Source organism: Saccopteryx bilineata, chromosome 11, assembly GCF_036850765.1.
Source record: "Saccopteryx bilineata isolate mSacBil1 chromosome 11, mSacBil1_pri_phased_curated, whole genome shotgun sequence".
NCBI classification, from domain to species: Eukaryota; Metazoa; Chordata; class Mammalia; order Chiroptera; family Emballonuridae; genus Saccopteryx; species Saccopteryx bilineata.
Window position 1 is genome coordinate 67,485,029 of NC_089500.1, and position 17,758 is coordinate 67,502,786.

At 47.9% G+C, this 17,758-nt stretch overlaps 1 protein-coding gene and 1 pseudogene across 4 annotated transcripts; one reads left to right on the forward strand and one right to left on the reverse strand.

Moving 5' to 3' along the window:
* Positions 1–94: 94 nt before the first annotated feature.
* Positions 95–10,912, forward strand: AP4B1 (adaptor related protein complex 4 subunit beta 1). Of its 4 annotated transcripts, none has more exons than XM_066246620.1 (11): positions 95–205; positions 637–795; positions 2,768–2,992; positions 3,489–3,619; positions 3,976–4,123; positions 4,835–5,331; positions 6,573–6,656; positions 7,380–7,483; positions 9,159–9,366; positions 9,543–9,824; positions 10,075–10,912. In XM_066246620.1, exons 2-11 carry the CDS (start codon positions 683–685, stop codon positions 10,500–10,502), a joined length of 2,220 nt encoding a protein of 739 aa, XP_066102717.1. In that variant the 5' UTR covers positions 95–205; positions 637–682; the 3' UTR covers positions 10,503–10,912. The 4 variants fall into 4 exon arrangements, with proteins under 4 accessions (XP_066102717.1, XP_066102716.1, XP_066102715.1 ...); XM_066246619.1 differs by having other exon boundaries at positions 173–273; XM_066246618.1 differs by lacking the exon at positions 95–205 and adding an exon at positions 310–446.
* A 988-nt stretch (positions 10,913–11,900) lies between these two features.
* On the reverse strand, positions 11,901–14,063 carry LOC136315074 (lactadherin-like; annotated as a pseudogene).
* Positions 14,064–17,758: the final 3,695 nt, after the last annotated feature.

Consider the following 17,758-nt stretch of genomic DNA (forward strand, 5'->3'; position numbering starts at 1 on the left):
AAGTGACCGTGCTCAGGGTGTCGGGGGAGGATTCGCACACTGCGGAAGCCGCTCTGCGGCGCGCCATTCCCGCCGGCGCGCGGGAGCCGGCAAGGACGGCGCGGGAGCCCTACACTCAAAGCGCGCGCGGCCGGGCGCAGACAGGCCGAAGCAGCCGATTTCCGATTGCCCGCTGCAGCCCCACCCGACCGAGCTGCGCTCGGAGGTGAGAGGTTGGGGGAAGGGCAGCCTAAGGTCAGGGCCCAGGCTCGGCTCGGCGCTCGCTAGGAGAGGGTGAGTGGCAGCTGCTCTGCGTGGTCTTTGGAGTAGGCGGGACTTCCGCAGAAAGCGTGATAGGACGTATCCGTGCCGGCGACCGCGTGGAGGCGCCAGAAAGGCTGGAACTGAGAGGGTGGGGTCTGCGGACTGGTGCCCGCGGGACTGGAAAGCCCGCCAAGAGCTTAAAGGTAGTGGGAGAGGTCCGCGGGCGGGGCGAACAGGCCGGCAGGTCCCGGGGAAGGAACCGTAGGGCCTGCGGAGATGGAGGGCTCGCGGGGGAGCGGAGCGGGTCGAAGCTCGAGGGTGTCAGGCCCAGGGGGGCCGGGGCCGCGGCGAGATCCCGCTTCCAGCCCGCTCACTGACACCTCCTTTACCCAGGTTCCCGCGTCGGGGCTGCGGGGCCGCCCCAGGACTGCCCGGGGGGATGCCGTACTTCGGCTCCGAGGACGTGGTGAAGGAGCTGCGGAAGGCTCTGTGTAACCCCCACGTTCAGGCTGACAGGCTGCGCTACCGGAATGTCATCCAGCGGGTGATTAGGTATCCGCCGACCCCTCGCCCCGCCCCCACCGCGGGCCCCGCGGCGCCGCGCCCTCCGAAACAGTAAATGCACTTGTCCACGTGGCTGTGCTGTGATCTGGCTTCCTGCTTCTCGGGGGTGCCATCCCAGTCTTCCTCGTGAGCCTTTTTTTTTTAAACTCTTTCATTCAGCTGGGTGGTTTCATGCGTATCTAAATATCTAATGTAAACTGCTGACTCCAAGACCTGTAACATACCTAGTACAGACCTTTTTTATCTTCAGACCCACACATCCTACTGCCTGCTTGGCATTTCCACCTGGATGTTTCTTCAAACACATGCAAAACAGCACCTGCATGCATCCTTCCCCCCCAAACCTGCTGTTCCACTTGTGTGTGTTGATGAGTATCGCTACCCAAGCTACCCAGCTGACCAAGCGTGGGAATCGGTCTTGATGACACCTGATCTTCACTTTCAAGTCAGATGGATGAATAGTTCTAAATGCCTACCCTGTAAAAAAAAAAAAAAAAAAGGCACAGCTGTTGTTCTGGTTTCATTACCAAAGCAGTTGCAGTAGCATACTAGGAGAATCACCTTGCCCCCTCATTTCAGGCAGAACGATTTTCCAACATGAGTTTGAACATTTAAGTCTTGCCTACAAATTTGGATCACAAACTGTAGTATGTAAGTTTTTCATCCAATCCAGTAATGCTGATTTCAGTAGGATGGGATGGAACCAAGGAATCTGTATTTTAAACAAATATCCCATCTGATTCCTGTAGGAAACCATAGTTTGAGAAATGGAGATTTACAGAATAAAGTCCAAACATTTTATCATAGCACCCAAGGGACACTGGGCTAACTTGACTACCTGTGAATTCTCAAAAGAATGTACCATTCTTGCTCATGTCTGTATGCCACATGGCATGTAATTACTGCCTATCTACCACACCTATCTGGTGAGTCCTGCTCATTCAGCTGAAGTATTACTTCCTCTTTGGAAACATTTTATGACTCCTTGGCAGTAGCAGACCCGTGGATTCCCACTGCCCCTTGTCTTCTGTTGAATGCTTATCTGTTGTACTGTAATTAGTCGTCTTGTCTGGCCTTCGTAGACTTTGAGTTCCTAGAGGTCTGAGACCATACTTTCTTCAAGATTATGGTCTTAGGCCTGACCAGGCAGTGGCGCAGTGGATAACGCGTCGGACTGGGATGCAGAGGACCCAGGTTCGAGACCCCGAGGTCGCCAGCTTGAGTGTGGGCTCATCTGGTTTGAGCAAGACTCACCAGCTTGAGCCCAAGGTCACTGGCTTGAGCAAGAGGTCGCTCAGTCTGCTGTAGCCCCTGGTCAAGGCATATATGAGAAATCAATCAATGAACAACTAAGGAACCGCAACGAAGAATTGATGTTTCTCATCTCTCTCCCTTCCTGTTTATCTGCCCCTATCTGTCCTTCTCTCTCTCTCTGTCTCTGCCACACACACACACAAAAATAATAAAATAAATGCTGTTAGTTTAAAAAAAAAAAAGATTATGTTCTTAGGACATCTCCCTAGAATGTAAAAGGTGAATTTCATTGGAATGTACTGAGAATCCATAAGTATTTGTTGAATGAATAGAAGAGTATTTATTGCAGGCCCCTGACGTGACTTAATAGACAGGGTGGACCTGTTACTTCCCTCTCAGCGATCATAATCTAGTTGGATAACCAGGACATGTAAAATAAAACACCCTCCATAGTCGGTTGGGAATTATGTATTTTATTCCTTTTTTTTAAAGGTATTATTTATTGATTTTGTAGAAAGAGAGAGAGAGAAAGGGGTTAAGGAGGAACTGGAAGCATCAACTCATAGTAGTTGCTTCCCATATGTGCCTTGCTGGGTAAGCGTGGGGTTTCAAACTGGTGATCTCCACGTTCTAGGTCAGTGCTTTATCCACCGTTGTCTTCACAGGTCGGGCACATTTTACTTCTTGCTATGTGTATTGGTTTCAGGCACATGACTCAGGGTGCGGACATGTCTGGTGTTTTCATGGAAATGGTGAAGGCCAGTGCCACTGTCGATATTGTTCAGAAGAAGTTGGTTTATCTCTACATGTGCACATACGCGCCCCTGAAGCCAGACCTGGCTCTCCTGGCCATCAACACACTGTGCAAAGACTGTTCGGACCCCAACCCGATGGTGCGAGGGCTGGCGCTCCGGAGCATGTGTGGCCTCAGGTGAGCACCCTCTGCCCTGCCTGTTCCTTAGTGGCTGATGAATTGAAGAGGTCAAAGGGCAGGTTTTTAATGATGACTGTTTATTTGAGCTTTTCTATCCTGGGGAAAAACACTGTTGTGTATAACCTGAGAAAACAAGATGTTCAGCCATTGCTTTGGCTTAAAAACTATATCACATGGGTTCTTTAGAGGGAGTTTTCCATCCTCTAAGTGAAATAGTTCTTGGTGTTGGTTAAAGATTTCTAAACAATTTGTGTGTGTGTGTGTGTGTCTGTGCGCATATATATATGCGCACAGACACATTGTTTTTTGCTGTCTATGCAGCATTATTCCTCATGAAAAGTCAAGTATGGTTTTTCAAGTTTGGCGGCAGCTCTCCAATCCATGGTTTGATAGATGCACATTCACTGAACCCTCTGTTAAATTAATAGGGCCTGAACTGTGTCAAAACTAGGAATTCAGATCTGACTGATTTCATGATGTGTTTGTTGCTTAGGATGCCTGGTGTGCAGGAGTATATCCAACAGCCTATTCTCAACGGCCTGCGGGATAAGGCTTCCTATGTCAGGAGGGTGGCAGTCCTTGGTTGTGCCAAGATGCATAGTCTTCATGAAGACTCTGAAGTGGGTAAGTTTCAGGGTAATCCATCCTAACCAATATTTACCTGTGCCTGCATTATACGTATGGCTTTCTTTGGTAGAAAATCATAACGTGCCCCGTTTCTGGGCATGTCTCTGTGCACGTGATGCAGAGCTTACTATTTTCTGAGATTAGAGGAGTCCTATCTTTGGGGCCCAGGTGAGATCCTTTGCTTTAGCTGCTTAGAACAGCCAGGAGATGGTAGTTTTTTGGCCTTGACTTTGTATTGCCTTTGTGATTTTTGTAGCAGAGAAGTTCAGCTTTATCTGCTTGGAGCTATTATTACTCTGGCTTTATTCCTGTGGCTTCGCTTCTTAATCTGAGGTCTCTGTTCTCTTTTATAGATGGTGCCCTGGTAAATGAATTATACAGTCTGCTACGTGACCAGGACCCAATTGTGGTGGTGAATTGCTTGAGGTCTCTAGAGGAAATTCTGAAACAGGAAGGAGGTGTTGTCATCAATAAGCCCATTGCCCACCATCTCTTAAATCGGTTTGGACATGCACCTTGGTGCTCTTTTTTTGTTTGTTTTTTTAAATTCATTTTAGAGAGGCTGGGGGTTTGGGAGAGAAGAGGGGGGGAGCTGGAAGCATCAACTCCCATATGTGCCTTGACCAGGCAAGCCCAGTGTTTCGAGCTGGCGACCTCAGTGTTCCAGGTCTCTGCTTTATCCACTGCGCCACCACAGGTCAGGCACTCGGTGCTCTTTTTTATGATGATGAGATCGGGCTTTTACTGGGATCTTATTGACATGTTGGCTCTTAGACAACTTCTATAGAGTAGTAAAGAATTTAATCATAACTATTAACTTCTATTTCACTGAGAATTCCTTTTATTTGTCTTAGTTCTTTCATTGATATAGAGAGATGGCGGAAACATCCTATGGTACTAAGTTCTGTCATCCTCTGTCATTTTGTCTCCTGAACTAAGCCATTTATGTTGTCTTACAATGTAGAGGATCTGGATCTAGGGTGAAGTTGTTATGTCTTTGGCTTTAGATGAGTGTGCATTTGTACTGTAAATGTGTCTTAGAACTTAAAGTCTATTTTGTGTAAACTTTAAATAGGATAAAAAGAATAATTTGATTATGGCACAGCCTATGTTTAAGAAATCTCCCTTTGTTTTGATGAACAGATGACTGGTGGCATGGAAATGGTCCTAATTTTGTTGCTAAAGTAGCATTTTGTTCTCTTTTTTCGATAGAATGTCCAAACTGGACCAATGGGGCCAGGCTGAAGTATTGAACTTCCTGCTACGCTACCAACCCCACAGTGAGGAGGAACTGTTTGACATTCTCAATCTGTTGGACAGCTTTCTCAAGAGCAGTAGCCCAGGTGTGGTGATGGGAGCCACCAAACTCTTTCTGATCTTGGCAAAAAAATTCCCCCATGTACAAACGGATGTACTTGTGCGAGTCAAGGGACCCTTGCTGGCCGCCTGTTCTTCCGAGAGCCGCGAGCTCTGTTTTGCTGCTCTCTGTCACGTGCGCCAGATCTTGCACAGCTTGCCAGGTCACTTCAGCAGCCACTACAAAAAGTTCTTTTGCTCGTACTCGGAGCCCCACTACATCAAGCTGCGGAAGGTGGAGGTGCTGTGTGAGCTCGTGAACGACGAGAACGTGCAGCACGTGCTGGAGGAGCTTCGAGGGTACTGCACTGATGTGTCCGCTGACTTTGCCCAGGCTGCCATCTTTGCCATAGGTAGGTGTCTGCTGCTGCTGCTTTTTCAGAGCCTGTACCACCCAGCCAGAAAGCTGCAGAACCATCGAGAGCAAAAGGGAAGGAATCTTTTTTTTTTTAGATTTTGTTCATTCATTTTTAGAGAGAGAGAGAGAGGAAAGAGATAGAATGGGGGGTGGGGAGAGGAGCAGGAAGCATCAACTCCCATATGTGCCTTGACCAGGCAAGCCCGGAGTTTTGAACTGGTGATCTCAGCGTTCCAGGCCGACACTTTATCCACTGCACCACCACAGGTCAGGCAGAAGGAATCTTTTTTCAGAGGCAGAGTGCCATGCACCGAGAATTGGGTCAGTGAGGACAAACGAGGAGAGAAAGGTTTTTTCCATCAACCCTGGTGTTGCCGTATCTTCCAGAATAGAGAATACTATGGGTAACTCAAACTATAATAATTAATAATTATATTGCCTTTTGTTATCCAAAATGCTTTCCCATTCTTCATTTTACCACTGTCTTGAGAGGAAAAGTAAACAAGTGTTACTAGCTTTATTTTAAAGATGAAACTTAGGCACCAATGGTTAATAAATTGCCAAAGATCTTATGGTTCCTGAACTGGGACTGGAACCCAGGTGTCCTGACTCCAAGTCCTGTGTCAGTTGGCCACCAGTCGTTTATTGAGCTTCTGCAGTGGGCTATGTATTCTGCGGACTGTTGACCAACGCAGAAGAAATCCTCAGTCTTACAGACTTCTGCATACCACTCTGGAATTGACAAGGTTAGGGAAACTCACGAAATGAAAGCAGGTGGGGAACCACCTTTTGGAGGACTTCAAGTGGAGGAGACAGAACCCTCCTCTGTAGAATCAAGTGTGCCTGTTGTTAGGGACAGAGCAGAGGGAGCAAGGAGCCAAGTGGGGAGCTGCAGTCCGGAGACTGCGGTCATGGTCCCCGCAGTCACATCACATGCCGCCGCCTTAGATCTGGCTGCCAGATTAAATACCTTGTTACAGAAGGTCTCCAACCCTGGTGGATGGGAAAGTCTTTTCCCGTGATCTTGCCGTTTTCTGCTGGTCTGTGAAAAACAAACAGAAAACGGACTCACTTTTACCAGATTTCCCTTTCTAGCAAACTTAGGTTCGTATCTCATCAAGCAAGGGGTGATGTTTTTAGGTATCTTTGGTTGTCTTTGTCCTTGGCTGGTGGGAACTTATTTTAGAACAAGATGCTGCATTTACCTTCACAGTTTTCTCTGTTTGCGCTCTGTAGGCGGCATCGCCAGGACCTACACGGACCAGTGTGTGCAGATTCTGACAGAGCTGCTGGGGCTTCGACAAGAGCACATCACCACAGGTAATGGCTGCCTTCGGCACTTCTCTGTCACTTGCCTGGCCTGGAGTCGGTACTCAAAAACTATTGATTATTAAATAACATAGATGTCTAACTGTCTTGTTTTCGCATCTGTTGCCATCAGAGAAGCATAGTATCTATGGATTGAACAAGGTAGAGCGCTCAGGGGCCCTGAGTCTGCAGGCTGTGCTGTACATAGGGATGTGTATTAGGATAAGCTCGCCTGTTATTTCCCCACCTTTACTTCTGTTCTTGGAACGGCAGCCTACTGTAAGCAGTGGCTTCCAGGGCTGGACGAGGGCGAGGCAAGCAAAGTGCCTAGGATGAGAAGATGGAGAGGCCTTGCCCTCAGGCTCACGCAAGTGCTAACCCTGTGTGTCTTCCTCAACTACACACTGCCACCCCTTGCTTAGCTCACCGTAGTCCCAGCCCTGGTGGCCCCGTTTATACTGTTTTCAGGGTGTCAACAGCACGACCCCACATCTGCATACAGCTCTGCATCTTACCAAGTGCTCTCACGTCCATTAGCTCATTTATCCCCACGGCACTCTGGTAAGAGCCACATTCATTTAAGGAGTTATTGCCCATATTAGATATTTCTCAGATAATCATTGACTGCCCCTCCAACATCCATTTAAAGAAATGCATCTAGAATCTGATCTGAACATCGGACTTTTCTTAAGGTCCTGTCCTGTGCGGCGGCCCTAACCCTGTGCTCTTGTGCAGTGGTGGTGCAGACGTTCCGAGACCTGGTGTGGCTGTGTCCCCAGTGTGCGGAAGCCGTGTGTCAGGCCCTGCCTGGCTGCGAGGAGAGCATCCAGGACAGTGAGGTAGGTCATCATTCTCCTTTGCTCTGAGAGGGCGTCACATGGGACCCTCTAAAGTGCAGTCTGTTTATTCTTTCTGTCCAGTCTCTGAAGTGGAAACCTTAGACTTGACCACCACCTCACATTCTCTTTTAGGGGTAGATGAGATCTAAGTTATAAAAACATTAGGATTTATCTCTTGAACAGTTTCGAGTTAAATTTAGACCATGGAGTTTTCAGCCGGAATGAAAGAATCCTTTGTGGCATCTTTACAAATATTTGGGCTTCACTCCAGGTCTATTGATTTAATTTTGCAGGAGTAAGGGACCAAGACAAGATATATCTAGATAGATAGATAGATAGATAGATAGATAGATAAATTTATTATTTTTTTCTTAAGTGAGAGGAGAGGAGGTATTTAGACTCTTGCATGCATCCCAACTGGGATCTGTTGGAATCCATGGGAGTCTGAAAGACCACAGTAACAGGCTTTATTGAAAGGAAGAAAGGAACCCTGCCGGGAACTTCTCCCAGGGAGAAGAGCACCAAAAACAGACTGAGGTAAAACTTTATAGGGTTGGGGATAGCCTCGAGCAAGGGTGTGCTGGTCTGTTAGGCTTTCTGGAATACTAGTCATTGGGGTGATAGACCAGCTTCCTGGAGTTCCTTTGTCCCATGGGCGATTGTCCGGTAATTAAGGGTGGGGTCAGGCAGCCAAGCGGAACAGCAAAAGGGCAGTTTGGAATTCATGTATCTATCAGGATCCATCCGGCAACCCCTGTCTGGGGCCAATGCTTAGACCAACTAAGCCACTGGCTGCGAGAGGGGACAAGAGAGAGAAGGGAGAAAGGGAAGGGAAGGGAAGCAGATGGTCGCTTCTCCTGTGTGCTGTGACCAGGAATTGAACCCAGGATGTCCACACAGCAGGCCAACGTTCTATCTACTGAGCAAACTGGCCATAGCCTGACATTTTTAAGAAGCCTCAGAGATGAGTCTGCTTTGTACTCTAGGTAAATCACTATGATCACTTCATAATTACTTCATGAAGTAATTAAGTGAAATTCATGAAGTAATTTAGAGAGATTTTTCAGTAGCTTTCACTGAAACATTAAACCCCGAATTGGGGCAGAGGCCCCAAAGCTGAGGAAGCCTTGCTGCTTAGTATAGGCCATGAATCTTTTCACTTCCTTTTGTGCAGAAGAATGGCATTCCTATTTGTTGTAGAGATTGTAGGAGGTGGGATCGATACAGCACAAGTTGAAATAAAAGATTACACCTTTTGTGCTGACACTGGGGGAAAAGGAAAGCCTGTGACTGGGTGCAACTGCAGGTTGAGCATCTGTTCTTTTTTCTTTCCCTTTTTTTTTTTTTTTTTTTTTTTGGTGGCAGTGACAGAGAGAGGGACAGATAGAAACAGACAGACAGGAAGGGAGAGAGATGAGAAACATCAATTCTTCGTTGCGGCACCTTAGTTGTTCATTGATTGCTTTCTCATATGTGCCTTGACTGGGGGGCCTTCAGCAGACCGAGTAACCCCTTGCTCAAGTCAGCGACCTTGGGTCCAAGCTGGTGAGCTTTTGCTCAAACCAGATGAGCCCGCGCTCAAGCTGGAGACATCGAGGTTTCAAACTCTGCGTCCCTAGTCCGACACTCTATCCACTGAGCCACCACCACCTGTTCTTATTCCTTCATTCCCCAGGGGAAGCAGGCACTCATTTGGCTACTTGGTGTCCACGGAGAAAGAATTTCCAATGCTCCCTACGTGTTGGAAGACTTTGTAGAGAATGTGAAGTCCGAGACATTTCCAGCTGTGAAGATGGAGCTGCTCACGGCACTGCTGCGCCTCTTCCTCTCGCGGCCTGCTGAGTGCCAGGATGTGCTAGGGCGGTTGTTGCACTACTGCATAGGTGGGTTCTCCAGGTGGAGAGGGTACATGCCATGACCGATGGTAATTCCCACACCTTTCCTTGTTTGATGAAACGTGTCTGGGACCCAAGACATGATTTCCTCCTGTTTTGGTTGGCACAGGGGTAGGAGGAGAATGTTCCTGTTTTTAATTAACTCATCTGTTGTCTTGCTTCAGAAGAAGAAAAGGACATGGCAGTACGGGACCGAGGTCTCTTCTATTACCGCCTCCTCCAAGCTGGCATTGAGGAAGTTAAGCGGGTCCTGTGTAGCCCTAAATCTGACCCTTCCCTTGGACTTCTGGAGGATCCAGCAGAAAGACCTGTGAATAGCTGGGCCTCAGACTTCAACACGCTGGTGCCAGTGTATGGCAAAGCCCGCTGGGCAGCCATCTCTAAATGCCAGGGTGCAGAGCGTCGCGGCCCAGAGCTCCCCAACATGGCATCCTTTGCCGCATCAGGTAATACAGTCTTTACTTTCTATCTTGTCACAAGAAATGGTTCTTTTGTAGTAACCAGTAAGAAGTAGAATACCCTAGCTAAATCTCAGACTGTTGCCTGAACTTGTGAGCAAGAAAGAAGTTCATTGTTGGCTAACTAAGCCATTTATCCAAAGATGAAAGTCACATGTGTGCTTTTGGAAATCTAGATTGAAATTGTAGTTTCTATTGGTTAAGAATATCTCTTACACAAGCTTTATGACTCTTTTAGGACCCCTGATTCCTGAAGAGAACAAAGAGGGGGTACAAGAACTCCCGGATTCTGGAGCCCTCATGCTAGTTCCCAATCACCAGCTCACTGCTGAGTGTTTTGAGAAAACTTGGCTTAGCCTCAAAGTTGCTCATCAGCAAGTGTTCCCTTGGCAGGGAGCAGTCCATCCTGATACCCTGCAGATGGCCCTGCAGGTCGTGAACGTCCAGACCATCGCAGTGAGCAGGGTTGGGGCTCAGCCATGGAAAGCCTACCTCAGTGCTCAGGATGACACCGGCTGTCTGTTCTTAACAGAGCTGCTGCTGGAGCCCGAGAACTTAGAAATGCAGGTCTCCGTGAAGCAGAGTGAGGCGAGGACCGAGACGCTGAGCAGCTTTGTTTCTGTATTAGAAACTGTCATCAGAACAATTGGAGACATGAAATCATAACAGTCTGCTGCCTGTCCTGAGTGAGATGAACAGCTTCTCAGAGTTTTTCTTATTAAAGCTGCTTGTAAGTCCAGAGAAGATTAACTGCAAAGGAGATTGGGAAATCTAGGAATCAGAATTCTAATGTTTTTTGTCCAAACACCATTGACTTATTCCTCTCAGACCTACTGGTGAATGACCTCATTTTTTCCAGGTGATGTTGTCAAGGTTAATGGTGGTAAGGGGGTGGGAATGGGGTCAGGATAGGGTGTGGGTTCTTTTCTAATCAGGTTAAGGGTGTTTTACTAAGTAAAGGTGCCCGATGTGTGTAGAAACTGATGGAGTCATCATTCGTGGGCGTCATAGTTTTCTCCCAGGATTATTGTAATAAATTCCTGACTGTTCTCATATTTCTAATCATGCTTCTTAAGCCAGAGTTCAAGGTCTTCAGTGACAGGTTTCACCGCTCCCCAAACACCCTATCTTCTGGCAAAAGCAAACCACATGCAGTTCCCTGAATGCACCAGCTCCCTCTCACCTCTGTGCTTTGACACCTGCTCTTATTTCTTGCCCAGAACATTTCCTCACCCTCAGCTCTTTATTTAAGTAACACCTAGTCTATCTTTTAGTGTCCAGCTCAGTCATGAACTCTTTCAGGCAGCTTTCTGTGTCCCTCACTCTCTTCATTAAGGCTCTCCTTCAAACTGTGAAAGCAGTTGGCACATATGTCTGGCAGAACTATTGTTATTGTTTTGTCACTGTGCCTCACTGTTTTTCCAATAGTATAATATAAATATATTCTGGAAGCTGCCTGTGCATTCTCCAGTTAAGAGCCAGCACGCAGGGCCCCCATCACCTCCCTCCTCCCCTTCCTCCACTGAGCCACCGCACCCCTTCCGTCTCTTCCTAGGCTGCAGCACAGGGTCAAGAGGAGTCTCCAGGGATCGGAGGGGGAGTGTCAGAGGTCTGGGTGGCAGCTGTAGGAGTGGCAGTGTCATAGCTCAGGGCAAAGGGGCAGGAGACTTGTCTCCAGCCTGGCACCTTGGGGCCATGGGAACACGGGCTGTGGGGGCGGGCTCTGGTAGACGGTGGATACAGAGGCTGGAATCGGGGATCTGGAGAGGTGCAGGAAACCCACACCCCCAACTCCGCTCTTCCCCATCCACCCCAGACCTACTGAACTCATAGCCCCTAAAGAAGTAGGGTGGTATGAGGTCTGTGCACCAGCGGCAGGTGAGAGGTGGCGCGTGTGGGAGGTGAGGCAAGACGGACAGAGGGAGGGAGAGGTGACTGAAATCCCCCTGCCCAGGTCACTATTATCAGGAGGGCGGTAGGTGGAGTAGGCAGCAGGCTCACAGAAGTCAGGGGGCCTCCGGAAGGCACAGGTGCCCCATGACTTGATCCCGTTAGCGGGGCCTACTAATAGTCCAGCAGCGCTGTAGCGTGTACGCTCTGCGTGTACACAGAGTAATTCAGTTGTGCGAGGCTGTAGGGGCAGATGTACATAAAGCAAGCCAAAAAGGGTATCTCAAACATGTTCTTTTTTTTTTTTTTTTTTGTAGTTTTCTGAAGTTGGAAACGGGGAGGCAGTCAGACAGAGTCCCGCATGTGACCAGGATCTACCCGGCATGCCCACCAGGGGGTGATGCTCTGCCCATCTGGGGCATTGCTCTGTTGCAACCAGAGCCATTCTAGTGCCTGAGGCAGAGGCCATAGAGCAGTGGTTCTCAACCTGTGGGTCGCGACCCTGGTGGGGTCGCCTAAAGCCATCGGAAAATACATAATGCATATCAGGTATTTACATTCCGAATCATAACTGTAGCAAAATTACAGTTATGAAGTAGCCACCAAAATTATTTTTTGGTTTGGGGTCACCACAACATGAGGAACTGTATTGTGGGGTCATGGCATTAGAAAGGTTGAGAACCACTGCCATAGAGCCATCCTCAGCACCCGGGCCAACTTTTCTCCAATGGAGCCTTGGCTGCGGGAGGGGAAGAGAGACAGAGAGGAAGGAGAGGGGGAGGGGTGGAGAAGCAAATGGGTGCTTCTCCTATGTGCCCTGGCCGGGAATCGAACCCGGGACTCCTGCACGCCAGGCTGACGCTCTACCACTGAGCCAACCGGCCAGGGCCTCAAACATGTTCTTGGGGGAATTACTGTCCAAGTTGCCTGGGAAGACCTTGCTGCCCATGGTCCCTGTCCCTGTACCTGGTCCAGTTCACGCCATTATCACTGTGGGCCACTTTGGAGGCTGCCACAAACGATATGGACATAGCCCCAGGCCCCTTGCATGACAATGCTGGTCACTTGCTTCTGGGAGCCCAAGTCCTTCTGCAGCCTCTCAGAGGTAGTGTCAGCAGTCCAGGTGTTGAATTTGCCCTGCTTATCCAGCCCCAAATAGAAGAGATGCCAGCTGCAGGAGCTCAGGCTGCAGGCCCCGTAGATGCTGGAGGCCGAGATCTGCATGCTGGGGAATGGTGTTCTTCAGGCCCAGGGGTTCAGCGCATCCATTCTACTCACAGCCAAGGAGCTCAGAATGCAGGTGCAGCCACAGTGGCAGATAACAGGCACCATCCACACATACTCATTCCCTAGGGGGGAGTCAAACATGACTTCAGACCATTGTTGTCCAGAGACGCAGAGCGTAGATGTGTCCTGAGTGCCCTGCCCTCCCTGGATGAACTAGAACATTGTCCCACTGAGGCTGTGAGCCACCTTGAAAGCCTGCAGGTACCCTGAACTGCCTGCTCGGCTGGCACCCTTCGTCTGCGTCGCCGCACCCCTCACCCACACCTGCCCATCAGGTTCCTGGACCCAGGTGTTCTTAATGAAGTTGTGAGCTGTCGGGGCATCAACAGTGTCCATGACGTGCAGGTGGCCAGCTCCAGGGTCCAGCGCTGCAAACCCATGAAGCCCAAGGGCACGGATGAGGCAGAGATCTGCCAGTGCTGGCTGAGGGTCTCAGTGGATGTCGCTGTGGCCTTGAGGGCACTCAGAAGATAGACTGAGTGAAGACATCCCGAGGTGCGAGTCCTCAATCACCTGGCAGTTGGCATCACTGTGGCAAGGGCGTGGGAAACGGGGGACCTGCAAAGGAGGCCTGCGAAGCCTTCGGAGGCAGAGGCTGTAGAAGTAGAGTGGTCCTGGCCCAATAAGCAGGTCCCCCTGTTCAGGCACTCACTGGAGTCACAGAAGTCTCCCGGCGGTGAAGAGGCCGGAGACGCAGCGCTGCGGGACCCGCGCACTCAGGGCTATGGGATGGGGGACCCTGCTGTGCAAACCATGGGACTCCGGCTCCCGCCTGGTGACCTCTGCCAAGCTGTAGTCGGGCACCTTCACTTTCTTCGTTCAAAGTTGGTCTCCTTCCTTTCCAAGAGGCTGTTAATAGGATGGAGAGGCGCTGCTTCCCCGACCCAGAACAGTTCTAGAAGCCTGCATCTGCTCTGTGGTGGGTACGGGGTAGTTCATAGTGAACATTTACAGCACGTGGAGGTGGTGTGCAGGGAACACGGTAACAGCGAGGCGTTCTGTGGTCGGTGCTGTGGAGCGCGGCTGTGCCCTAGGGTCCCACGTCCACATGTCTCGCCGTGTTCCTTCCTACGGCAGCTCGTGCATTCAGTGCCGGGGTCTCGGCAGAACTGCACCAGGACCTTGGAACTCTCGGCTTCCTCTCACTTTTAATTTTATTCATGCCTGACCACATTTTATACAAACATTGAAACAACTTAAGGCAAGAACAGATTTTATAAAATGACGGCAAAGTATAAACCGGAGAGTCCAGAACAGGGAAAATGAAACTACCCGTTCAGACCAGCCGGGTTAGGGGTGGGGAGACGCGGATATTAAGCGCCTGCGCAATCGGTGTAGCGGAGCCTCAGACTTAACTCTGGCAGTGAGAGTGAGCACAAGCATTGTCACGGGAGAGGAAGACACACTACAATTCTAGCTTCTAAAAGAAGTGTACATGTAGTTTCACATAGGTGACACCAAGTGACATGTATGAGATTCCTGTGGGGAAGTTAGTATGGGTTTCACACGACTGTTCCACATGGTGCTCTTCAGTGAACACGGAGAGTATAACTTGAACATGGAGCTTGGTGAGGGCATTTCTCCAAGGATTTTAGATAACATGATCCAAATACCCAGCTTAATTGAAGGACATTTACGTAGATACCTAGATGGGACCACATATCCTTCAAATAATTTCTCACCTGTCGCTTCTCTCAACCGGGCTCTAAATGGGAGTAGGTAACAGGCAGTGTTGAATTTTTTGGTAAGGACCTGGGTTTTGCAAGTTGTTTGTCCCCACTGGACATTTTCTAAGGACAGCAGTTGTCTTTGTTACCATCTGTCTTCACAATGTCTTCACAATGTCTGCCACCTAGTGATTATTGAATGTAGTATGTTTTGAATGACTGGCTTTAAGTAATAATCAGATTCGGATGATGTTTTGGGATTGGTATTTGAAGTTTGTTTTGTTACATTGTATCAACAATGAAGAAAATAATGGAATTCCATCTAGACTAGGGTTTTTCAAAGGCAGCACTACTGACATTGGGGCCAGATAATTCTTTGTTGTGGGGGATTTTCCTGTGTGTTGTAGGATTGTTGGCAGTATCTCTGGCCTCTACCCACCAGATGCCAATAGAATCCCCAGTTGTGACAACTAAAAATATCTCCAGACATGGCCAGAGGTCCTCTGGAGATAAAATTGCCCCAAACTGAAAACAGCTGATTGAGACTCTGGATTCCCCAGGGACAGGAACTAGAGGGATCAGAGCAGCTTCCAAATTAGTTTTTCATGTTTTGACTTGTTCAGCTAAACCAGGGGTCGGGAACCTTTTTGGCTGAGAGAGCCATGAACGCCACATATTTTAAAATGTAATTTTGTGAGAGCCATACAACAACCCGTGTACATTACCCATTATCCAATAAAAATTTGGTGTTGTCCCCGGAGGACAGCTGTGATTGGCTCCAGCCACCTGCAACCATGAACATGAGCGGTAGGAAATGAATGGATTGTAATACATGAGAAAGTTTTAGATTTTTAACATTATTATTTTATTAAAGATTTGTCTGTGAGCCAGATGCAGCCATCAAAAGAGCCACATCTGGCTCGCAAGCCATAGGTCCCTGACCCCTGAGCTAAGCCATGAGTGTTGAGTTACGTACTAAAAGAAATAAAATTGAAGCGTAAAGTGCTGCCCATTTGAACTGTTACAAGGGAGCAGGATGTCGGTGGTAAAAGTTAAGTAGTTAAATTGATTGACTTTTTGTAAATTAAAGACTATGATTGGCCTGACCAGGCAGTGGCACAGTGGATAGAGCGTGAGACTGGGATGTGGAGGACCCAGGTTCGAGACCCCGAGGTCGCTAGCTTGAGCACGAGCTCATCTGGTTTGAGCAACGTTCACCAGCTTGAGCCCAAGGTCGCTGGCTCGAGCAAGGGGTCACTTGGTCTGCTGTAGCCCCACCGTCAATGCACATATGAGAAATCAATCAATGGACAACTAAGAAACCACAATGAAAAATTGATGTTTCTCATCTCTCTCCCTTCCTGTCTGTCTGTCCCTATCTGTCCCTCTCTCTGACTTTCTGTCTCACAAGAAAAAAAAAAAAAGACTATAATTGAAAGGTTGAGCTAAAGAAAATTAGGTATGGTTCAGGCATTGAATAAATGTTACTGAAGCAATCTGAACTATTGGAGTTTTTAGATTAATTTCTACTTGGTTGCTTTTCTGTCCTGTAAGGAGTATAGCAGAATATGAAACTGTTGCTTTTGAAAAGTATAATTTTAAGATGATCTCAATGAAGAACTGATTTAACTGTAGCCTCTTTTTACTAACTTATAAGTAAAATGACTAAACCATGTATACCATACAGTTATTTAATATCCCTTCCCCCAGGAGCTCTTTTTAGCCTCTGCAGACATAGTTGTGATGATACAATATGTTATATGTTTATTTTTTAAAATCTATGAGGGTAATTGACACTGCACTTTTTAGAAAAATGGCCTTCAAGTGTCTGTCTTAGTTGGTAAATAGAATATAACACACATCATGATGGTACAACCATTTGCATAGTTTCTGACCATAATTTTATTGCTATGGGTCAAGGATTGTTAATGCTTCCATTCCCACCCACCACCCCAGCCTTCCTTGCTGAATGGTAGTTCTCTATACTCCTTCTATCCCTTTCTCATATAGTGGGTGTTTGGGGAGACAAATAACTTATTTTCTTAGTTGTAGGTCTCCACATCGAGAGGAATTTTACCCAAGTATTCTCATCCACATGCAGACCTGGTGCACATTAACAAGATCCTGGGCCTTTAAGCCAATGGTATAATGAGATGAGGCTTTTGGCAGAGGGATGTGAATTGTGGCCACAGTGGCAACAGAAGTAAGTGATGGTGAAAAAATTCTGGCCTCGTTTTTCAGTAATAATTAGGAGTATATTAGAAATGGAGCCATTTCTAATATACTCCTAATATAGTCTGGATCCTACTTAGCCGTAACTGACATTTCAACCCTAGAGATAGATAATGACAAATAAAAATGGCTCTTTGGCTACCTAATTCCTGTTCTTAGTCTATATATTAGAAATGCAAGAGTGAAGGTTATGTGCGTTGTGGGGAGGGGATGGTTTGGGAGGCCCAAAAAGAAATAAATGAAGGAAGAAAATGGACTTCTCGCCTGACCATGCGGTGGCACAGTGGATAGAGTGTCGGACGGGGATGCAGAGGACCCAGGTTCGAGACCCTCAGCTTGCCAGCTTGAGCACGGGCTCATCTGGCTTAAGCAAAAAGCTCACCAGCTTGGACCCAAGGTCGCTGGCTCGAGCAAGGGGTTACTCGGTCTGCTGTAGCCCCACGGTCAAGGCACATATGAGAAAGCAATCAATGAACAACTAAGGTGTTGCAACGGAAAACTGATGATTGATGCTTCTCATCTCTCTCTGTTCCTGTCTGTCTATATCTCTCTCTCTCTCTGACTCTCATTCTGTAAAGAAAAAAAAAAAAAAAAACCAGATAAGAAAATGGACTTCTCATTGCCCAGGAGCATGTATACTCTGCTTCTAGAGCCTTACAACATTGATTATAGGAGATTAGAGACCACAGATTTACCATAAGCGTATCAGTAGTGAAATGAGGAAGGTGGTTTATTACTGTGGGAAAAGATTTACTATTTGAAGTAAGCCAGACTTGGTTTTAAATTTCTATCCTGCCACTGATCTTGGGAAAGCTATTTTATACCAGTTGGTGGTTTCTTATACAC

Bases quoted from the DNA above. Each gene is read 5' to 3' on its own strand.
- AP4B1 (XM_066246620.1), top strand. From the start codon at position 683: ATGCCGTACTTCGGCTCCGAGGACGTGGTGAAGGAGCTGCGGAAGGCT. The intron at 796-2,767 runs GTATCCGCCGAC...TATTGGTTTCAG, and splicing joins GTCATCCAGCGGGTGATTAG to GCACATGACTCAGGGTGCGG. The intron at 9,825-10,074 runs GTAATACAGTCT...TGACTCTTTTAG, and splicing joins GGCATCCTTTGCCGCATCAG to GACCCCTGATTCCTGAAGAG.